The sequence below is a fragment of the Procambarus clarkii genome, chromosome 18, assembly GCF_040958095.1.
Source record: "Procambarus clarkii isolate CNS0578487 chromosome 18, FALCON_Pclarkii_2.0, whole genome shotgun sequence".
Taxonomy (NCBI): Eukaryota; Metazoa; Arthropoda; class Malacostraca; order Decapoda; family Cambaridae; genus Procambarus; species Procambarus clarkii.
Window position 1 is genome coordinate 10,753,089 of NC_091167.1, and position 24,864 is coordinate 10,777,952.

General features: G+C 41.2%; 1 protein-coding gene across 3 annotated transcripts in view; it reads left to right on the forward strand.

Moving 5' to 3' along the window:
- Window positions 1–22,869, forward strand: part of LOC123751403 (cytoplasmic dynein 2 light intermediate chain 1) — a 191,427-nt gene extending 168,558 nt beyond the window's left edge. For all 3 annotated transcript variants that reach the window (XM_069326253.1, XM_069326254.1, XM_069326252.1), the window contains 3 exons: window positions 1,205–1,337; window positions 17,373–17,471; window positions 22,733–22,869. In XM_069326253.1, coding sequence (XP_069182354.1) covers window positions 1,205–1,337; window positions 17,373–17,471; window positions 22,733–22,801 — 301 coding nt within the window. In that variant the 3' untranslated portion in view covers window positions 22,802–22,869. The remainder of the gene's footprint in view (window positions 1–1,204; window positions 1,338–17,372; window positions 17,472–22,732) is intronic.
- Window positions 22,870–24,864: the final 1,995 nt, after the last annotated feature.

Consider the following 24,864-nt stretch of genomic DNA (forward strand, 5'->3'; position numbering starts at 1 on the left):
TCAGGTGAAATTATTCTAAATTAATTAATATGTTCAGTCCTATCAGGTTTTAGTTGTAACAATATGGTATGGATTTCAATATATATCATAATATCCAAAACTAGTTATCATAGTGGCCACTTGTGATGACAACTGAACCACAAATATCTTGAGAATAAGTAATCCAAGACTTCACGTGGCTCAGAAAATGATCACAGAATAGAATCACGGAATGTAAACAACATTTTTATTTCTGGGGGTAAGTGTTTTTCCTGAGTTCTTATGCCTCTAAAAGGATAGACAATGGCTATTTGTCCCCTCAAACTTTACTTTCAACCTCAGACAACTTTGGGAAGACATCTTGAAAGTATTTGAAGGCTGCTGACTCCTTATCTAGAGCTGTGACACATTGTTTTATAAGTCTGCAGCCTTCGGTTACCTTCTAGACGTTTTCCCTAAGCTGTCTGAGGCATAAGTCAAAGCAAAGTGTGAGTGGAATGATAGCCAGCTTATATACTCTTGCAGGCATAAGCAAGCAGAAAATACGACTACCCAGGTAAGTGATTTGTTACAGTGTTATCATAAGAAGGCAGCAAGCCTGGAGGGCTCTTTAGCACCGACTGTGTCACAAAACAGTTAAGTGCTAGATATCATTCAAAATGCCAATATATGAGAGAAAAAGTACAAACGACAAGTGGAAAATTATTACCAACTCTGTTCCACCAACAAGTTTCATGTTGGTGGAACTCAGAAGTGATATATACCTATGGTTCATATACCTGCCGCAGTGTTATACCAAGTAGTACTAATATTTGCACATGAAATATATGTTTATCTGGTTAGCGGAGAACATATTAATATTTAAGAATATCTGAACCTTAGATTGAACACAAGATCTGCTGTAAATAAAATTAAAGACTTACAACTACACAATATATTTAATTTACGAGGGAACTGCACAGTCGTCTCTGTCCTCAACTCACAACTGAGAGACCCGGGTTCATTCCTTGAGCAGGAGAGAAAAGGTTGGGTCTGTTTCCTTTTATCTGATGCTCCTGTTCACCGACTCATAAATAGGTACCTGAAAGTTAGTCAACTGTTGTATATTACACCCTGAGGAAGGTCAGTAGCTGACCTGGGGGGGGGACCATGATAAGCCTAAATCTTAGTGCGGCTTCCTGTCCCTGACAACAGGAAATTCTAAGTTAGGTGGTTGTGTTGACAGCCGGAGCCTGGCACAGGACTACAACCAGCCGCTCATCATCCCAGCAGGCACTGATAGTCTGGCCACCATCAACATGAATGATGACCTCAACCTGGATAAGTGGAAGCACATCTACACCACAAGGTTCCCTCAAGTAAGTGCTGCCTCACTCTCAAAATCACTTACTCTGGGCTAGGAGGCCGGGGCCCAAGAGCCAGGCTTGTCGCCCAGCAGACACTAATAGATTAGTGTTCAATTAAAATTACCACATTCACTCCCACTTTCACTCTCATACTTAAAACAACACTCATTGACACTGCTCTATTCACTAACACTACTCCATTCACACCACAACACTACAACACACTACACACACTACAACACAAATTTAAACATACTATCACCAACACTCAATAACCGAAGTAAGGAACTATCAAAAGAAGGCACCAAGCCAGGGAGGCTATGTAGCACAGTCAAAAGTGTGGAATATTAAAAAGGCGCTAAATATCACTAAGGATGCCAATACGAGAACAAAAGCCCATAAGGCGAACAACATCATAGGTAACCGATTCACCAAGGATACTATCGAGGGACAGGTGACCTCGAGAGACAGTCGGGATGCAAGATGTCCGCACATCCTGGAAGTCCGGAATTCAACAAGGATGTGCACGATCGTAAGAGGGACAATGCAGTTTGGACAATAAGGAGCAGGGCAGCACTCCATTAACTGCACGTGAGTTAAACAGGTATGGTGGGTATGGCCAATACGTAACCTCGCCAGAGCCGTTTCCCCACCACCGGTTACAGTGGTGGGAGAAACGTGTCTTCCATGGAGGAAGGCCATGGGGACACACTACCCTTAAGAGCACGCAGCTTGTTACCAGTAATAGAAGAGCAGCGATCCTGCCAATAGGCACTGCATTTTGGCAGGCCCCGAGAGGTAGAGCGAGGAACAGAGCAGAGGGCAGCATCAAAATCATTGTCATGAAAGAGGAGGGCTCGGGGGAGAGACAGATCAGAGAGGTCGGAAAGAGTAGCGCGTAAGGTGAAGAGGTTGGAGTCAGCCTTCGCAAACTGCCACCTAGGAAAGGAGAGAGAGAGGCGAAAAATGGTCACTGTCATGTAGGTCATCAAGAACCCGCCAGGTGAAGTCCAAATAAAGAGAAGACGAGCAGAGAGAAAGATCAAGACAGGAAAGGGTGCGAGTGCGGAAGGCAACAAGAGTGGGCTCACCAGAAATCAAAAGAGACAGAGGAGAAGAAGAGAGGACAAATGGTCCAAGAAGGTGGCCCCGGGTGTTTGTCACAACATTCCCCCAGAGGGTATGTCGACAGTTAAAGTCACCCAAAAGGAGCACAGGTTCTGGTAAGGAGTCCAACAGGAGTTCAACAGGTGTTAGGATCAGGAAGTGAAAGCGGGACATTTGGGGGGAGATAAATGGAACAGACTGTATACCATTTACTCACAAAGATACGGGCCGCAGAACACTAAATGTGCAACTGAAAATGTAGGGGGGACAAAGGGAATATCATGACAGATCAGGAGAGCAGTAGACCTATGGGCCCCAGCAAAAGCTGGAGAGGGGAAAAGAAAGGAATAGCCATGGAAGTGACCAGGACGAGTGTCAGGCATCGGCTCCTGGAGACATAAACAAAGTGGTGAAAACTGCGCGATCAGAAGTTGGAGTTCATGGAAGTTGGCATAACCCGCCAAACACACACCGAAACTACGACGTTGGTACAACGTTCGAACAAGTTTTAACACCTCCTAACCAGTTATAACAACCAATATAGCAAGTTGTAACAACGTTCTAATACGTCATAAACACGTTAAGCCAAGATGTAACAACTTTATTACAAGTTGTAACAAGCGGAAAATAGAGACGGTTTCGGTTTGTGTTTCCAGGGAAAATCCATGAAAATTCCATTGAAGAACAGACATAAACAAAAAAGAGAGAACAGAAACAGAGATAACAAGGGAGAAACAAAGGCACAGAAGAACACAGTAGACTAAGGAAGATCAGGACCAGGATCAATGAAATCTGATCCAGAAAATCTGATGCGGAGAAAACCAGTCTCCGTGGTGTAGTGGTAAGACACTCGCCTGGCGTTCGGCGAGCGCTTTGTCATGGGTTCGTCTCCTGGCCAGGGAGGATTTACTGGGCGCAAATCCTTAACTGTAGCCTCTGTTTAACTCAAAGGTAAAATGGGTACTTGGTTGTAAAAACGATTCTTCGTAGGAGTCGTATTCCAGGGACCATAGGATTAAGGACTTGCCCGAAACGCTACACGTACTAGTGGCTGTACAAGAATGTAACAACTCTTGTATATATCTAAAAAAAATCAGGGTTACGGGACATAGGCAAAGCTAGCAAAGATAATGGAGGCAAGGGAGCAGGAGGACAAACCAAAGGTGGACCGTCCGGAGCGGGAGGAGGCAACGGAAAGGGGCAGTCAAGGGAATCGGGGGCAGGAAGGACAGAAACAGGAGAGGCCACCAAAGCAAGGGCGGCATCCAAGAGAGGATCAAATAACCCTCCGTATCAGGGACAGGTGACACTGCCACTGAAATAGGAGGAGAAGCTAATGCTAAAGTCGGAAGGTGAGGGATATATCGAAGCCTTCTGACCCGCCGGGGAGGAACAAGAAGAACCAGGCTTACGTTTCTGGCGTAGAAAGACAGGCGTACCATTAGCAATATTCTGGGTGACCGCCTCGACAGTTTCAACAGGAGAAGGAGAATGGGAACGGTCAACATGAAGAACGCTGGGAAGAGGATGGACAATGGCTTGAACAGACAGGCAGTGAGGAAGGCCAAGAGACAGGGGAGGGCTGAGATGAAGGATTGGGGCGAGAAGGGAAAGAAGGCATAGGAGACAAGGAAAACCGGGAAGGAAGGAAGGAAACACCAACCGGAGAACCAGGAGGAAGACCCGCTGCCACAGAATGAAAAGTAGCATATGTGGTGGTGGTAGAGGTGTCGGGGTCCAAGGTCTCAAGACGGTTGTGAAACTGAGAAAGCGGGAGAGGGCGAGAAGAAGGGGAATACAACACATGAGCATATATTAAGGCACATAGGTAGCTCAGATTGATTGCAATGACAGCTTGAATAGTAATAGATAGATAAGATCAGATATTATGTACCTCGCCCTGCCCTGGTGATGCCCTATTACTCTCTCATCTATCCTTATCTCAATTATGGTATTTGTGCTTGGGGTTCTACTACCCAAAATAATTTATGTCCTCTAATTATTTAACACAAAGCTGCTATTAGAACAATATCATATTGTGCTTCAGTGAACCAATGTATAACCCTGAAATGCTATCCTCATGTACCTAGTAATCCTTGTTTCTTTATTATGTATGGTTATTATTGTGTATTATTCTCATCTGCTTTTGTGTCAAAATTTCTTCATATTGCCTGTAAATATTTTTTGTTGATTTTACTGTATTTATTCTTCTTAAAATTATCTGTATCTGTAAAGAAAAGCTGTAAAATACCTGCTAACATTTTTTTATCAATTTTACTGTTAATTTATAAAAAAAAAATCTGTTAGTTTAAGGACTTGCCTGAAACGCTGTGCGTGCTAGTAGTGGCTTTACAAGAATGTTAATTCAACTTATTTTCTATATTCTCTGTTAACACCCAATGTAACTTCTTGTATATAAATAAATAAATAAATAATATCTAACTCTGGCCCCAGACAGCACTCGGTACCCTTACTCAAATCTTTGAATATGTTAGATATTAAGTCACTGCACATCCTCTCATGTGTACTCAATATATTTAAAACTGAACTGCAATGTCAATCCTGACCTTAGAAGTTTCCTAGAAGGTTGTGACAGAACTCATGGGCACCACACCAGAAACAAATACCTATTTGATATTCCAAGAGTGCGACTTAACCAAACTAGGAATGCTCTACAAATCAAGGTACTCAGAATGTGGAATGACCTCCCAGATCATATCAAAGGCTGTACCTCTCTCAACTAGTTTAGCCGCTGCGCGCGTTCTTTCCGGAGACTGGAAAGTAACCCCCACTGAGGTGGAGCCAACTCGTCTCTTTCCATTCTGGGAGACACTATTCTCTACCTGGTTGATGGGGTTCTGGAAGTTCTACTCTCCAAGCCCGGCCCGAGGCCAGGCTCGACTTGTGAGAGTTTGGTCCACCAGGCTGTTGCCTGCAGCGGCGCGCAGGCCCACATACCCATCACAGCCCGGTTGGTCTGGTACTCCTTACAGGAAACATTCTAGTTTCCTCTTGAAGATGTCCACGGTTGTTCCGGCAATATTTCTTATGCTTGCTGGGAGGGTGTTAAACAACCGTTGACCTCTGATGTTTATACAGTGTTCTCTGATTTTTCCTATAGCACCCCTGCTCTTCACTGGTTCTATTCTGCATTTTGTTCCATATCGTTTACTCCAGTACGTTGTTATTTTACTGTGTAGATTTGGTACTTAGCCCTCCAGTATCTTCCACGTGTATATTATTTGATATCTCTCTCGTCTCCTTTCTAGTGAGTACATTGGGAGGGCTTTAAGACGATCCCAATAATTTAGGTGCTTTATCGCGTCTATGCGTGCCGTATATGTTCTCTGTATTCCCTCAATTTCAGCAATCTCTCCTGCTCTGAAGGGGTAGGTGAGTACTGAGCAGTACTCAAGACGGGACAACACAAGTGACTTGAAGAGTACAACCATTGTGATGGGATCCCTGGAGTGGAAAGTTCTCGTAATCCATCCTATCATTTTTCTGGCTGATGCAATATTTGCTTGGTTATGCTCCCTAAACGTTAGGTCGTCAGACATCATTATTCCCAAATCCTTGACATGCTGTTTTCCTACTATGGGCAGATTTGATTGTGTTTTGTACTCTGTATTATGTTTAAGGTCCTCATTTTTACCGTACCTGAGTACCTGGAATTTATCACTGTTAAATATCATGTTATTTTCTGATGCCCAGTCGAAAACTTTATTATTATCAGCTTGAAGTTTTTCAATGTTTTCAGCCGAGGTAATTTTCATACTGATTTTTGTGTCATCTGCAAAGGATGATACGAAGCTGTGACTTGTATTTTTGTCTATATCTGATATGAGAAAAAGGAAAAGCAGCGGTGCATGGACTGTACCCTGAGGTACAGAGCTTTTAACTGAGCTTGGACTAGATTTTATATGGTTGACTGTTACTCGCTGAGTTCTGTTTGACAGAAAACTGAGTATTCAGCGTCCTACTTTACCAGTTATTCCCATTGACTTCATTTTGTGTGCTATCACGCCATGGTCACATTTATCGAAAGCCTTTGTGAAGTCCGTGTATATCACATCAGCATTCTGTTTTTCTTCTAATGCCTCAATGACTTTATCGTAGTGATCAAGTAGCTGTGAGAGGCACGATCTTCCCGCTCGAAATCCATGTTGGCCTGGGTTGTGAAGGTCATTGGTCTTTATGAAATTGGTGACCTGACTCCTAATCACTCTCTCAAATACTTGAGAGGCCTTGCCCGGAATCCGAGGCCTTGCCCTTGACTACATCCGATCCTATCTTAGTGACAGACACCAATATGTAACCATCAATGATACAACTTCTTCCACTCTACCAATTACCGTTGGAGTGCCACAGGGCAGCATCTTAGGACCTCTTCTATTTCTTATATATATAAACGATCTGCCTAATGTCTCTAATATTCTCAAACCTATATTGTTTGCTGACGATACTACCCTTATCTACTCAAACCTCAACCCACATACACTAAATAATGTTGTGAATAATGAATTAAAAAAAGTCCACTTATGGATGTCAACGAACAAACTAACATTAAACATCGAAAAGACTTACTACATCTTATTTGGAAGCAAATCATCAAATGCAATTCAGCTACAGATAGACAACATTAACATCAGTAATAAAAATGATGGCAAGTTTCTTGGCCTATTCCTAGACAAGAGACTCAACTTCAGCACTCACATTCAATACATAACTAAGAAAGTCTCTAAGTCAGTTGGTATACTCTCCAAAATCAGATATTATGTTCCTAACTCTGCTCTCCTCTCACTATATTATGCACTAATCTACCCCTATCTTAATTATGGTATCTGTGCATGGGGGTCTACCACTGCAAACCACCTTAAGCCCATCATCACACAGCAAAAATCTGCTATCAGAATTATAACTAACTCTGCTTTCAGACAACACTCAGCTCCCTTGTTTAAATCCCTAAACTTGCTAAATATAAACTCTCTCCACACATTCTCTTGTGTCAACTACATTTACAAAACCCTGTTCTTAAATGCAAACCATGCTCTGAAACTCTCCCTGGACAGATGTAATAGGACCCATTATCACCACACCAGAAATAAATATCTCTTTGATATCCCCAGGGTCAAACTTAATCTGTGTAAACACTCTATGCAAATTAAGGGACCTAGTCTATGGAACTCACTCCCTAGTGAATTGAAAAACTGTAAAACTTTTGCCTTATTTAAAAGCAAAACCAAAACGTACCTAACTTCATCTTCTTAGTTTCCTACACTGAGCTTTAAATTTGCTCTGTATCTAGTGTTACCCAATCTCCTAATTTTTATGTAATATCAAACAACCTTATCATTGTGTTCATTGCTGTCTTCTTTTATGTGCTAGCCATATGCTGTATTGTGACTACCAATTTTTGTCAACTACCATTCAAGCTGTCATTGCAATCAATCTTATATTGTTTCTGCTGTATTGTGCCTACCAATTTGTTGTCAACTACCATTTTAAGCTGTCATTGCAATCAATCTTAGCTACCTATGTGCTTTAATATACTGTACCTACAATTTTCTCTCATCTTTTTTTTTTTTTTTCATTTCATGTAATCTGTTATCATTTTTTTGTCTATAAATTTTGCAAGTATTTACCTCCTTAAAATTTTCTTAGATTAAGGACCTGCCCGAAACGCTGCGCGTGCTAGTGGCTTTACAAGACTGTAATTACCATATTTGTATCCTCACATTCCTTATGTACATTCTTGTATATGCATAAATAAATAAATAAATAAATAAATAAATAAATAAATAAATAAATAAATAAATAAATAAATACTTTTATTATGTGCGACGTTAGTGCAACTGGTCTATAATTCTTTGCCAATGCTTTGCTCCCTCCCTTGTGTAGAGTGGCTATGTCTGCTACTTTAAGTTCATCTGGTATCTCCCCCGTGTCCAAGCTCTTCCTCCACACTATACTGAGTGCCTGTGCTACCGGCACTTTGCATTTCTTTATAAATATTGAATTCCATGAATCTGGACCCGGGGCAGAGTGCATGGGCATGTTTTCAATTTCTCTTTTAAAGTCTAGTACGCTCGTGATGATATGTTATATTTACAGGGGTTTGGATATCCTGCATAAATTGTCTGGATCTTCCACTTTCATGTTGTTTATTGGAGTGCTAAACATGTCCTCATACTGCTTTTTTAGGATTTCACTAATTTCTTTGTCATCCTCCGTGTATGAACCTTCACTTGTTCGAATAGGTCCAATACTGGCAGTGGTTTTTGCTTTTGATTTCGCATATGTGAAGAAGTATTTTGGATTATTCTTTATTTCCTGAATTGCTTTCTGTTGTAACTGCCTTTCTTCAGTTTGATATTAGTGTTTCAATTTCCGCTCGATTTCTTCAATCTCCCTATTTAAATTAGTCCTTCTTTGACGGAAAATTCGTGTCTGCATAAGCATTTCCGTTATTTTTTTCCTTCTTTTATAGTGTCGTCTGCGTTCTCTTTCTACGTTGGATCTCTTTCTGGCTTTCCTCAAAGGAACATGTTTCAGACAGACTTGATACGCTTCCGAAGTCAGTTTTTCTATTCCTTCTGTAGGACTTGTATTACTTAGAACAGTTTCCCATGGAATGTTTGTAAGTTCCCTGTTTATTATCTCCCAGTCTATCCTTTTATTATTAAAATTGAATTTACTGAATAGCCCCTCTCGCTTTATCAACGTTTTAGGTTTATTCTGAGTATTGATGGTCGTTTGCACTTCAATGAGCTTGTGATCTGAGTATGTGGTATCTGATACCGTAATGTCCCTGATTATGCCTTCATTGTTCGTAAAGACCAGATCTAGAATATTTTCATTTCTCGTTGGCTCCGATATCTGCTGGTTGAGTGAAAATTTATCACAGAATCTAAGTAGTTCTCTAATCTGTGGTTGGTTAGGTCCTGATAGATTTCCTGGTATAATATTATTGTTTGCTATTCTCCATCTGAGACTAGGCAAGTTGAAGTCACCTAGGAAGATAATATCAGGTATCGGGTTCGCCAAATTATCAAGGTTTATTTTGACTTAAATTTTTTTATTATTTATTTACTCTATTTTGTTTATCTGTTCTGTGAATTCCTCGGCCATTGCATCTAGCGGTTTGTATATTAAAATAATCACTAAGTTTATTTTCTCTATTTTTAATCCCAGTACCTCTACCACCTCATTTGTAACGTTAAGGAGCTCCGAGCATACAAGGTCTTCCCCTAATATACAGACCCCACTCCTCCATGTGACCTAATTTTCCTATCACACCTGCATAGGTTATATCCTGGAATCCAGATCTCACTGTCTAAGAATTCCCCTGCATGGGTTTCTGTGAAAGCTCCAAATACTGCATTTGACTCCGTGAGGAGGCCATTTATGAACTGTACTTTTTGCAAACCACCTTAAGCCCATCATCTCCCAGCAAAAATCTGCTATCAGAATAATAACAAACTCTGCTTTCAGACAACACTCAGCTCCCTTGTTTAAATCCCTTAACTTGCTAAATATTAACTCCCTCCACACATTCTCTTGTGTCAACTACATTTACAAAACCCTGTTCTTAAATGCAAACCATGCTCTGAAACTCTCCCTGGACAGATGTAATAGGACCCATTATCACCACACCAGAAATGGTCACTGCTTCGCAAGCGGGGATTTTTCTGGCGGGGGAGAAAGAAACAATTGCGCAGCGCGTCCCGCGGCGTTGCGCGGGCAGTTTGGGGCCGTATAAATACGGGCGCACAATGGGGCTCTGCCTCACTCCGCCTGCCCTCGCCGCTGCCCTCGCAAAACATGCCCTCGCAAATATTTACATGTTCTGCAGAATTTAATCTTCAATAAACTTTAACGCCGCATACTGCCAGTATCTTTCTCCCCCTGGTCAGAAAATAAATATATCTTTGATATCCCCAGGGTCAAACTTAATCTGTGTAAACACTCTATGCAAATTAAGGGACCTATAGTCTATGGAACTCACTCCCTAGTGAATTGAAAAACTGTCAAACTTTTGCCTCATTTAAAAACAAAAACAAAAAGTACCTAATTTCATCTTCGTAGTTTCCTAAACTGTGCTTTAAATTTGCTCTGTATCTAGTGTTACCCAATCTCCCAATCTTTATGTACTTAATCTAAACAACTTTATCATTGTGTTCATTGCTGTCTTCTTTTATGTGCTAGCCATATGCTGTATTGTGCCTGCTAAGTTTTGTTAAACTACCATTCAAGCTGTCATTGCAATCATTCTGAGCTACCTATGTGCTTTAATATACCTACAATTTTTCTCTCATCTTTTATTTTTTCATGCCTTGTAACTGTTATGTAATGTTTTTTTCAAAGCTATGCAACTGTGTAACATTTTTATAAATTTTGCAAGTATTTACCTACTTATAAGTTTCTTAGATTAAGGACCTGACCGAAACGCTGCACGTACTAGTGGCTTTACAAGAATGTAATTACTATGCTATGTATCCTCACAGTCCCAATTTACCTTCTTGTATATATATAAATAAATAAAAATAAATAAATAAATGCTCCTCCTTTTGAATTATCTTTTGGTTTGGTATAAAAAATTTATCGAGTTTCCTCCAAATTCATTATCCTGCTTGCCACTCTTTATGTAGCGTTCCGTACCTTTCACGTGAAAGTATGGGCAGCTGAGGTCATAGCATTTTCTGTCTTCCAGTGAGGTTTGGCACATGTCAGGATGGAAAAACTACATATTGATCCAAATCGACACTCACCTTTCCTATGCAAATTTAAACATTTTTTGGGATGTTGGTAACTGCATTCTAATCCTTTTTTATTACCAGCATATCTATGTCTGCATATGACCTTTGTATAAAATTTGCATAAGTCTGTCCTTCTGATCTGACTCGCTCTATCGGGGATCGTCGTGGTGTCTGTACCTATCGAGTTGTCAGTGCTGTCTGTTACACTTTCTAGTTTCTAGACCCACATCACCGGACCACCGCCCAATTCATGACCGTGATCCAGTTAATTTATTTATTTATTTATATACAAGAAGGTACATTGGGTTTGTGAGAATACATAGCATAGTACAGTAATTGCACTCTTGTAAAGCCACTAGTACGCGCAGCGTTTCGGGCAGGTCCTTAATCTAACAGATAATTTTAAGTAGGTAAATTCTATCAGAATTAATAAAATGATAACAAATACATTGCAAGAAAAAAATTGAGATAAGAGAGATTAGTAACTATATTAAAGCACATTGGTATATTAAAGCTCTGATTGATTACATTGACAGCTTGATTGGTAATTTAAACAAGATTAATAGACACCATACAGCAGATTGACAGTACATATAAGAAGACAGCAATGATCGCAATGATAAAGATGTTCAGATTGGGTACATAAAGATTGGGAGATTGGGTAGCAATAGATACAGTGCAGTTTTAAAGCAAAAGGTAAAAAACTATGAAGATGAAATTAGGTACTTTTTAGTATTGTTTTTGAATGATGCAAAAGTTGGACAGCTTTTCAATTGAATAGGGAGTGAGTTCCATAGACTGGGTCCCTTTGTTTGCATAGAGTGTTTACACAAATTAAGTTTGACTCTGGGGATATCAAAGAGATATTTATTTCTGGTGTGGTGATAATGGGTCCTATTACATCTGTCCAGGGAGAGTTTCAGAGCATGGTTTGCATTTAAGAACAGGGTTTTGTAAATGTAGTTGACACAAGAGAATGTGTGGAGTGAGATTATGTTTAGCATGTTTAGGGAGTTAAACAAGGGGGCTGAGTGTTGTCTGAAAGCAGAATTTGTTATTATTCTGATAGCAGATTTTTGCTGGGTAATGATGGACTTGAGGTGGTTTGCAGTGGTTGAACCCCATGCACAGATACCATAATTAAGATAGGGATAGATTAGTGCATAATATAGAGAGATGAGAGCAGAGTTAGGTACATAATATCTGATTTTGGAGAGTATACCAACTGTTTTAGAGACTTTCTTAGTTATGTGTTGTATGTGGGTACTGAAGTTGAGTCTCTTGTCTAGGAATAGGCCAAGAAACTTTCCATCATTTTTATTGCTAATGTTTACATTGTCTATCTGAAGCTGAATTGCATTTGTAGATTTCCTTCCAAATAAGATGTAGTAGGTCTTTTCTATGTTAAGTGTTAGTTTGTTGGTTGATATCCATAAGTGGACTTTTTTTAGTTCATTATTAACAACATTATTTAGTGTATGTGGGTTGGGGTTAGAGTAGATGAGGGTAGTATCATCAGCAAACAAAATAGGTTTCAGAATGTTAGAGACGTTAGGCAGATCATTGATGTAAATAAGAAATAAGAGAGGTCCCAAAATGCTGCCCTGTGGCACTCCAACGGTTACTGGTAGAGTGGGAGAGGTTATATTATTGATGGCTACACATTGGTGTCTATCACTAAGATAGGATTGGATATAGTCCAGTGTATGGCCTCGAATTAATCAGCAACTAAGGGGCCTTATAACACCAGAGAAAATCCTTGTTGCTCTCAAGGCAAGTAGCAATGCTGCTTCCGGCCCAGACGCTATCACTATACGTCTACTTAGAGCTATACCAATCAGGGTGTTTGCAAAATTGTTTAATATGTGGTTGGTAAACGAATCCCTGCCACAACCTTTTCGCAAGAATGAGACAGTGCTGTTTGCTAAGAAACCTAACCCAGACTCTCCTTCCCATTATCGCCCCATAACCATGTCATCTGCGATAGTGAGGCTGTTCCATAAGATTCTGAGCAGCATATCGACTCTCCGAGGCAGTCAGGATCAACAGGCGGCAGAAGGCCTTTGTCCCTGTGGACGGATGCCTTAAAAACCTGGTGATCCTGGATGCCCTTCTAGCTGAGGCTCGTGCGCTCAAGCACAACACGCACCTAGCGTTCTGGATATGGAGAAGGCTTTCGATAGCGTCTCCCATCCGGCCATCCATCGGGCTATGAAACGTAAAAGGCATTCCGAAGCCTTTAAGGACACACACATAATGTCGGGCTATGATCGGTCCTCAACCGTAATAACCAGCCAAGGGGAGAAGGCGAAGGACATCCTGATCACTAGGGGGGTGAAACAGGGTGACCCCCTGTCTCCATTTCTCTTTAACCTAATAATTGATGAGGCAATTACTAGGGCTAAGGACTTGGGGGGGTTGGACTAGGGGGTGAAAAGATATCAGCACTGGCATTCGCTGACGAACTGGTAGTGGCAGCTGAAACGGCTGCCGGACTACAGACACTTATAACAAGTATTTGCCACACACTGATGGGCTCTGGTCTTAAAGTAAATGCTGCAAAATGCCGTACGCTAAGCATAGCAATCGATGCACATTGTAAGACGTGGCATGTCCCCACCAGGAAGGCATACTACGTCGGGGACGATGAAATCGGTATTATGAGTGTGGCGGACGAGTATAAGTATTTAGGGATACTTATTGGAGCCGGGGGCAGACGCCTTTCCTACGGTTCCGTGTTTGAGGACGGTCTGACGAACATCACCAAGGCGCCACTCAAATCCCAACAGAGGCTATACCTACTAAAACACCGCCTAATTCCCAAGATGAACCACTGGCTTGTTCTCGGATGCGTGTTTAAAACAGAGTTGGCGAGGCTTGACAGGCGGTTGCGGCATGCCATCCGTGGCTGACTGCGACTGCCTCATGATACTTCCAATGCTTTTTTTCACGCCGACGTAAAGGCCGGTGGACTAGGAATTCCCAACTTTGTCACATCAATCCGCCTACAGAAGAACAAGCGGCTCGGGGCGTTAGTAGAGTTGGAGGGTCCAGTGGTAGTGGTGGCGGCTCTCCTACCCGCGTTCCAAGCGTGAATGCGTCGATGGGTAGACCCGACCACGGCCGTCGGAACCCCTTCTAACAGATCGACTGAGCGCTCTAGAAAGTGGAAAGCAAAACTGTATAGCATAGTCGATGGTGCCGGCCTTGCATCCTCTTGTAAGGTTCCATCTTGCCACAAGTGGGTCACATCTGATACCCGTCTGCTAAGCGGAGGAGATTTTGCTCACACCATCCAGATTAGGGCAAGCGCTGTAGCCACACCGTTTAGAGCAGCTAGGGGTAGACCTGAGGCTTCTGGTCTCTGCGATGCTTGCCAGAAACCAGGGACCCTGAGCCACATATCCCAGGCATGCCACAAGACACACGGGGCTTGGGTGAAACATCATGACGATATCACCCGGTTCGTAGCCGGCCGTCTGCGGCAAAGAGGTTTTGAGGTGGAACGTGAAGTCCGTATACCGGATGGAGGGACCTTCTGTAAGCCTGACATCATAGTTTGCAAAGGTGATAAGGCCTTTATATTAGACACCCAGGTCTCTGCTGATAACTTCCCACTCTCCCGTCCACATCAGAGCAAGTGTGACAAGTACAGCACCCCAGAGATCTTTCAAAAGGTCAGGGAATATACAGGGAAGCACACAGCATCCGCCTCTTCGATAACCCTTAATTGGAGGGGAGGATGGTGCAAGGAGAGTGCGCGTGGTCTACAGGATATGGGACTCACCAAGAGCAACCTTGAGATTTGCTCTGTGAAAGCCCTGACCTGGACATATTCCATCTACAGAATATGGTCCAAGACCACATCTAGGGGCAGACCACCTTAGTCCCAGGATTACCGTGCACAGGGTGCATAAGGGTCAATATAGTCTTGTCTAGGTGAACCGCAGCCAGGATAGCTGGTAGCCAACTATCTAACCAGAGTCGTCATCTGGAGTACCACTTTTCCAATTGGTTTTTCACAAGAGGGTGGATGACCTGGCCGGAGCCCACGAGTGGGTAAGGCGGTGGCCAGAGGGACCCCCATGCGCATACATGATATCCCTCCTGCTCTGGAGCCTTGTTAGGAGCTTCCACTATGAATAGTTTTTTCCATGTATGCCGATGTTTGTAGTGCAAAAACTACATCTGCAGGATGTAGTTTTTGTTTTAGATTTTGCATAGGAGAAAAAGTATTTATTTATTTATTTATTTATTTATTTATTTATTTATGCATATACAAGAAGGTACATTGGGATTGTGAGGATACATAATATGGTAATTACAATCTTGTAAAGCCACTAGTATGAGCAGCGTTTCGGGCAGGTCCTTAATCTAAGAAAATTTTAAATAGGTAAATACTTGCAAAATTTATAAAAAATGATAACAGTTACAAGGAAAGAAAAAAAAAAGATGAGAGAAAATTGTAGGTATATTAAAGCACATAGGTAGCTCAGATTAATTGCAATGACAGCTTGAATGGTAGTTGACAAAAATTGGTAGGCACAATACAGCATATGGCTAGCACATAAAAGAAGACAGCAATGAACACAATGATAAAGTTGTTTGGGTTAAGTACATAAAAATTGGGAGATTGGGTAACACTAGGTACAGAGCAAATTTAAGGCTCAGTGTAGGAAACTAAGAAGATGAAATTAGGTATTTTTTGGTTTTGCTTTTAAATAAAGCAAAAGTTTGACAGCTTTTCAATTCACTTGGGAGTGAGTTCCATAGACTAGGTCCCTTATTTTGCATAGAGTGTTTACAAAGATTAAGTTTGACCCTGGGGATATCAAAGAGATATTTATTTCTGGTGTGGTGATAATGGGTCCTATTACATCTGTCCAGGGAGAGTTTCAGAGCAGAATTTGCATTTAAGAACAGGGTTTTGTAAATGTAGTTGACACAAGAGAATGTGTGGAGGGAAGTATTTTCGAGTCCTCCTCGTTTCGCTTATGGCCTTTTACACTTTGTCTCTCTTGAATTTTAAATGATTCTTGCAACTTTTGCTCAATCGTTTCTATTTCTACACATGGCCTTCTTTGTCAATCTTCAGATAGAATTGAGCATTTAAGATGTTGTACATTTGTTTTTGCCACTTACAGAGGGAACACATTCTCATTCCAGTTTACATATTTTTTATCTTTCTCCTTAGTGGTATGTGACTTGCACATAATTTTAGTGCTATTATGATAATTTTGTCAAGGCACTGGTTTCAGTTTGCATTATTTAGCTGTCTTTCCCAGCATATTTTTGTGTAGGCTTGGTTTATTTACTTCTAGTTAATGTGTGTTATTTGCAATTGAATTCACTGAACACTCCTCTTGAATTTGAGACTGGCTGCACAGGTCTATTACCCATGCTTGTCTGACCTTCAGTTAGGTTATTATCTAGGTAACATGTATTTGTAATCATCATATCCCTAATCAGGTCATCATTGTTTGTAAGATAAGATCTAAGGTGTTTTCTTTATAGTTAGTTCTACTATTTGCTGGATTAAGGGATATCTCTCACACATTTGAAAGTCATCTGCATCTGTTCACGTAAACTGATTCCTGGGATTCTCTCTGGTATAACTATATTTCCCACACTTTTTCATTTTAAGTGCCATAAGTTGAAGTTGAGAAGCAAGATAATGTTTGGGGCAGGCGTTGTAAGGTGTTCTAAGCAGTATTAAATTTTTGTTAGTTGGTCTTTAAACTGCTGAGGATTTGCCCGCTGGTGATTTTTCTGATGATTCTTGTTATTGATATATGCAATCACAATGCTCATGAATTCATCTAGACAATAAATTAATATTGTGTTCCTCCCATTCAATTGGTATCCCTGTAAGGTACTTCAAGCAGAACTTAGGGTTATATTTTATCATGACTCTGGTTAGAAATATTATTATACACTATGAATCTTACATTAATAATATCTTTTAGATGTCACAACCTAATTTAAATTAATGAGTTGCCATAAAATAAAGCCCCAAGATCTGTTTAAAGTACCTTACAGGAATACCAATTGAATGGGAGGAACACAATGCTATTTATTATCTAGATGAATTCTTAAGCATTGTGATTACACATATCAATAAGAAAACACCGTCTATTACGTCTTTGCTCCACATGGCTTTTCACTGTTACACTGATCACAGGAAAGTGAAGAACGATCATCAGTGTTACCAGAGGACCCAGGTAGAGACCCTACATATGCTGAGCCTGATGTGGACAACCTCAGGACCCAGAAAGATGAGGTCAGTGATTTTATTATAACCTTTTTTATTCTGCTAATGCAGTTTACTATTGCCTGACAAAAAACCAGCAAGAATGTAATGCAACTCCAATTTCTGTGTGAGTCCCTGAAGTTAACATCTCCGATGTGTAAACTGCCTAACAGGTACCATCAGTCATGGAGATCTCTGGCCTACTGGGGATCATGAGTCAAAACCTGGCCCTCTCTCAGAGTTGTAGAGAACACTGGCATTTGTTTTGTATATGTCGCCACCAAGGAGGGCATCCCTTAACTCAGCGAGACAAAACCAAATCACAACTGGCTACTTCCCAAACCTGCAGACTCGAAAATGGCCATCGAACTTCCCCTAATTAGATAAATAACTGAAAATGTGTTATCTTGAAATTATCTTGAGATGATTTCGGGGCTTAGTGTCCCCGCGGCCCGGTCCTCGACCACACCCCCGAGGAAGCAGTCCGTAGCAGCTGTCTAACTCCCAGGTACCTATTTACTGTTAGGTAACAGGGGAATCAAGAGTGAAAGAAACTCTGCCCATTTGTTTTTGCCTCCACCGGGGATTGAACTAAAAACCTCATTACTACGAATCCGAAGCGCTGTCCACTCAGCTCTCAGGCCAGTGTTCCAGCTCATGTTTTAATCCACCAGTGAAGCCCTCAGATGCCTCGGGGCCGAAGGATGGGATGGAAGGGGGAAGGGAAAGAAGGACGAGCACCACCCAACAAACCGGGAAAGGAAGTAGAGGTGCGACACAGCCCAAGGTCCAAGTGATCATCACCTCCAATTCCAAGACTGTAAAAACCAACCCGGGTAGCTCCCGGAAATTCAGTTAGGCATACAACCTGCACTTCTGTAACCTAGAGAAACAAAAACAAAGACCAGTCACTGTCTGAGAAGCCCGAACGTAGACAGTGACACCCCACCAGCCAATGACATTCCAGCTGGAAGAAAGATGGAGGGTGAAGAACCCCTAGACTCACCCCAAGGTAAAAATCACCACAAGTGAGGTGGACTTCTGAAGGAATGTCCTTGAACACTTAAGGGAAGGAAACCCTGGCAGTGTAAGGGGCAGCACTAGGGGGAAGGAAACCCTGGCAGTGTAAGGGGCAGCACTAGGGGGAAGGAAACCCTGGCAGTGTAAGGGACAGCACTAGGAAGAAGGAAACCCTGGCAGTGTAAGGGGCAGCACTAGGAGGAAGGAAACCCTGGCAGTGTAAGGGGCAGCACTAGGAGGAAGGAAACCCTGGCAGTGTAAGGGGCAGCACTAGGAGGAAGGAAACCCTGGCAGTGTAAGGGGCAGCACTAGGAGGAAGGAAACCCTGGCAGTGTAAGGGACAGCACTAGGAGGAAGGAAACCCTGGCAGTATAAGGGGCTGCACTAGGGGGAAGGAAACCCTGGCAGTGTAAGGGGCAGCACTAGGAGGACAGAAACCCTGGCAGTGTAAGGGGCAGCACTAGGGGGAAGGAAACCATGGCAGTGTAAGGGGCAGCACTAGGAGGAAGGAAACCATGGCAGTGTAAGGGGCAGCACTAGGGGGAAGGAAACCCTGGCAGTATAAGGTACTGCCATGGCTTACATTTTTTTTGTTGCCAGGGTTTACATTATTTTTTTTTACATTTATATATTTACATTAACTAGAGAAAACATATTCGAGCTAAGGAAACAGAGGTACCAAAAACTGAGGCCAAAACTGTCAGTAATTTCAAGGCATTTGTTACGGCATCACTTAGCCAGTAACCAGGTTCTTTTAATTTCAAACTTTTTATCAAACTTGCTATGGGGCCTTATTACCTCTTCTTACTAGATCCAACCGTGAGTCATAGGCAAGTTATTCAGAAGTGGCAGTAATTGTCAGTCCAACAAGAATGTGGGGTAAGCAACACTAAATCATACCATCACCACGTGTACTTCTGAACTATACACTTCTTACATATGTACATAATATAATATCGCAGGTGTCACTTTCACACAAGCCCTACAAATGAACGTCTGCGATCTTCTAACCCGGCAAGTCCACTTCTATCTTCTTTGTACAACACTCAAGGTTCCCCCCCCTGAGTCTGTCTTCTATGGTACTCATGCCAACGAGTTCACCTTTCTCAGTTAATCGTGGGCCAGTCCTTTACAGTATCGTCACAGTGTCATAAAACTACTTCTGCTCTCCAACGACACACTGGCTGGATTCGTCTAAAAGCCTTCAGCTATAACAAGCCTTAACACATAGGACATACAGACATTAATTCCATCTCGTAACTCAACTTGAGTTACGTCTTCACACCTTCCCTTCTAAAAGAATTAGGGTCGGGTGTGCTCAGCAGATGGCGTCGACATTGCCACAGCATTATATGACAGAGTATTGGGAAGACGGGACACCACGAGTTTAACTCTCATCCTGTAACTACACTTAGGTAATTACAACTTCTTGCCTACATACACAGAACAGTGTAAGGAACTGCAACGCAGGCAAAAACCTGAGAAAAAATCATTGGGGCCAGAGCAACGTGGCAGCCCAACAATTCAGAGGAGAACTGACCTGGGGGTCAGTTCTCTACCTCTAGGGACTACCTACCCCCGTCCCCCAAACAAGGGAGTGGGGTAAATGAACACGAGCTGGATTCAAATAATTTTTGGTTTGTTTGTTTATCTAATTTGAGAAAGTTCTATGTTTTTTTTGTTTGAGTCTGCACGTTTAAGAAGTAGCCACATGTGGTCTGTTTTATCTCGCTGACTTTTTGGGGTGCTTTCCTGGTGGTGGCATATACAAAATAAATGCCACTGCTCCCAATGCCTCTGTTCTGGCTCATGGTTCCTGGTACGCCAGAGAACTACACGACTGATGGTACCTGTTAAGTATTATACACTTTGGAGATGTTAGCTTCAGGGAGCCACAAATGGCTGCCCTCAAAAAAAGAATTTCTTGACAGAGGTACGTGCATTCAGTAATAAATATTCTGCTGTGTAGAAATTAACTGCAAAGTGAAAATGACATGAGCTAAAGAATATTAAATATTAATGTAATTGAAAGGTTATCTACTTTCAGGATAATGTGCCAGTTCAGTTGGAATCTTGCTAATACTGTATGTAGTACTGTACAGTACTAAAAATGAGAAAAAGCAAACTATAGACATTTATGTATTTAACTACTAGGCACTTATGTCTTTAATATAGTCATTTATGTATTTAATTAATATAGCACATATGCAGGTGTGGTACCAATCACATGGGTAAATCTGTTCTTAAACAGTACACTGGATCAGCTAGTTTAAATGCCCCTTGAAACTACTGATAAGAAATGCATAGATTTTCTCAATTCAAAACACGTTATCAAATCTGGGGTATGTTTATCCCTCTTATACTCTAGTATTTATATATGCCAAGCTTGCCATAGTAATTACCTAAGTGTAGTTACAGGATGAGATCTATGCTTGTGATGTCCCATCTTCCTGGTACTCTGTCACATGATGCTTTGAAACAAGTGACAGGTTTGGCATCCACCAACTTCTCAGTTAACTTTCTTTTTTTTTTAGCAGGTTTATTTCCTTAGCTTAAAACTATAACTTCTTGAAGTTCCAGGTTTCCTCTTTTTCTTCTATCCTCTAGCTTTGGCATATTTAACACCTCCAGCCTTGTCTGGTAGCTCTTGTCCTTTAGTTCTGGAAGCCATTTTGTGCACATCTTTGCTCCTTTTCCAGCTTGTTGATGTGCTTCTTGAGACATGGGCACCATACAACTGCTGCATATTCCAATTTTGGTCTTGCTAAGGTTTTTAATGCTTCACCATCCATGTATTTAAAAGCAAATCTAAAGTTGGAAAGTGTAGCATAGGCTCCTCATACAATGTTCATATGGTCCTCTGAGTTTTCTGTCCAGAACCACCCCTAGATTTTTTTTATATCAGAGTTCTTTCAGGCATTTTCACTGACATAATTTGTAAGTTGTGTGTGGCCTATTTTCTCCTATTACACATTCCATAATGTAGCATTTACAATACAGTGGAACCTCGAGTGACGAGCGACTCCAGTTATGAGCATTTTGAGTGATGAGCGACTCCAGTTACGAGCATTTTGAGTGACGAGTGACTCCAGTTACGAGCAAGCCACTCTCAGAAAATTTGTCTCGATTGACGAGCAAACCACATGGTGCTTTCTAGCATTCCCGCTGGTTCTCTGATGCCTCCGACGACAGTTTTGTTGTTGTTTCGCAAGACGAGCATTTCACATGACGAGCTTGATGCCGGAACGGATTAAATTCGTTAATTGAGGCACCACTGTATTCTCATTAAATTCCATTTGCAAAGTGTTGTTTCATACACTTATTCTTATTTTGTACAGGTCATCTTGAAGGTCATGACAATCATCTAAGCCTTGCATCATCTCCTAGTATCTTAGCATCATCAGGGAACATGCTCATAATTCTATATTCCTTCTGGTAGATCATTCATATAGATGATGAACATTACTGGAGAAAAAACTGAACCCTGTGGTATTCCTCTAGTAACATTTATCCAATCTGATACATTGCCTCTGAATACCGCCCTCATTTTTCTATTATAACATTTATCACCATGTCAAAAGTCTTGCTTTCAGCCCCTCCAGTGCGTTCCAATGGAAGGGTGGAAATGCGGCCCAACTATCTTTTTTTTTTCTGTAAAACTTCTGTCGCTTGATCTTAGAAACTAATAGGAATGTTACATAGGATCTTTCTATTCAAAAGCCATACTGTCTGTCTGTCATTATATTATTTCTCACCAGGTTTTCCACTCATTTGGTTTTAGCTATTTTTTCTAGCTTTTTTTTTACTACGACGTTAATAAATGAGTCAGGTCTAGAATTGTGCACTATAATGTATAAAGTTTGTGTGTTTCAATATTGATCTATGATTAGAGCAAACTCGGAACATTATACACACTAGAGCTATCTTGGCACATTACTGTATATACACACTAGAGCAACCTTGGCACATTACTCTATATACACACTAGAGCAACCTTGGAATATATAAGCACTAGAACTCCTGATTTAAGATGTGAAAACTATTTTAATTCATTTAAATTATAAATTATCATTCTCTATTTGTAGTTATATTATTAAACTGAGAAAGAAACCATGCAAGATCACGAAACAATATTTTGTGCGGCAACTAAACAATCTAATATGATGAACAAATCCACAAGGGCCATGACGAGGCCCTTGTGGATTGGTTCATTTGATGCATCACATTAGTGTGATCTCTGTGTGCAATCTAATATGATGTCATGTTAACAGGAACTGGAGAGAATTCGACGTGAAGTTGGCAGGAACAGTGCTCGATGGGCGGAGCTTGAGCTGACCTAACGTGCACCACTAAATGACAACTTGATCCTGTTCATAATGCCTTATTAGTATTAAATTAGTAAATAGCCTTCTCAAGTTTTATTTCTAAAGGGTAAAAATACATTACTATGATAATTACTTTTGTTTCTGTGTAAATTTTGTAATTGTATTACCAACTCAACAAAGTGTTGTATGCAGCAGGCTACTGTGGCATGTATATATTATCCAATAATGTCTTCACTGAAGAGAAAACTATGAAAAATATTTTTCAGATAAAATGATCAAAAACATTATTTCTCATACTGTATAGTGAAATGTATGTAGTAGAAGGAATGAAAGGCTAGACCTGGATGACAGTCTTTTACAATATTATTTCATATTTTGAAATTGTTCATAGGGTTGGAGAAAATTTTATGGGTTTTAAGACCAAAAGAAATAGCAACACACTTATCAACCTAGTGAGAACAATATTGAAAACTAATATTAATTCAGCATTGAATAAAAAGTTATCACCATTATCAGCTCTTTGATACATCACATTAATTTGATTTCTTTGTGCATTGAATTAACCCTTTAACTGCGCAACGCGCCTCCAGGCCCATGGCTGGGGTGCGCTACGCGCCTCCGGGTATTTGTATTTTTCACGTTCCATTCAAAACTCCCGCGGCTACATGGGGTTCACATCAGCTTCCTCTGGGCTCTTATAAACAGATGCCATCTTTAAAAAAAATCGTGGTCCACATTCCCAGGTGTGAGAGCCTCAGTAGTGAGTGAGCAACCAAGGCTGGCGCTCGCAGCATGAGTGCACAGCACTGCTGTTCAGCGTGTGACAACAGCATCGCCTAATAATGTCAAAATATATATATAACCTGTATTATTTAGCCATGATAGTATTATAGAAGATCCTGAGTGTGATAATGACTGGGTACAATGTTCAAATATTAGAGATTCAATGCTGTTCACGATGTTCACAGCGCTAGCCACAGCACCACACCATTACTTCGTCCATCTAGAAATCTTCTAATGACTTCTTGGGTTCCTTTTCAAAATAAACTTGTGGTCAATTATTCATTTACAGGAATTAGTGACCAGGATTGTGGTTATAATTAGCATTGTGCATAGTATTGTGGAAGGAGGAATTTTGGTGAGGAAGGGAGAGAATTGAGGAAGCCTCACTGTGTGTGGTAGCCACTCTTGTTTTGCTCACCATACTAGCTTCGTGGTTCACTATGGGGAACACATATGTACATGGGTATACATTCAGTGTGTGTGTATATATATTGTAATAACAGCAACAGGAGTATGTTGAGAGGAGCTATTTTGGTGAGGGAGGTGACATCGTAATCGTAGTGTCGTCTGCTGTCTGCCGTGTGACTTCTCATGCAGTATATGGTGGCCACTGTACTGTTTGGACACAATACTGGCTTACTTGCATAGTTCTAGTAAATAAAACATGTAGATAGGTATATATAACATGTGTAGTGTAATAAAAACAATAACAGTATGGTGGGAGGAGCAATATTGGCGAGTAAGATAGAGTAAGGGAGGGCTGGCTGGGTGTGGCTGCTCACACTCGCAGTGTTCTGAATGTGTTGATGGTGAATGTATATAGTGTGTGACAGTGTATAGTGTGTAAATAGATTGTATATATACATAAATTAGCATGATACATGGTAAATATGTGCAACATATGTGTACACAAGTGTCATGCACGTAACACAGTGTCCTCAGACAGTACGGATGTTTTACTGCCATAATATAGTGTACGTGTTCATTATACATAGGATTAGCACGTAAAAACAAATAAAATGTATTTGGAACTGTGCGCAAAAAAAACAGCGTTGAATGTAATGAAACGCTATTTTCTGGGTGAGTCCCGGAGGCGTCCCGGAGGCTCCCCGGAGCTATCCATGGCAGATATGGATACCCTAACTGTTTTGCATCAGTCAATGTGGGTGGAGTTCTAGGCCTACCGGGGACCACGAGCCAGAACCTGGCCCCCTCAGAGAGGCACGGGGAGCAATGGCCCATAGAAATGCACATGTGATTTGGAGCATTCTATATCTGCCATCGAACGGAACAGG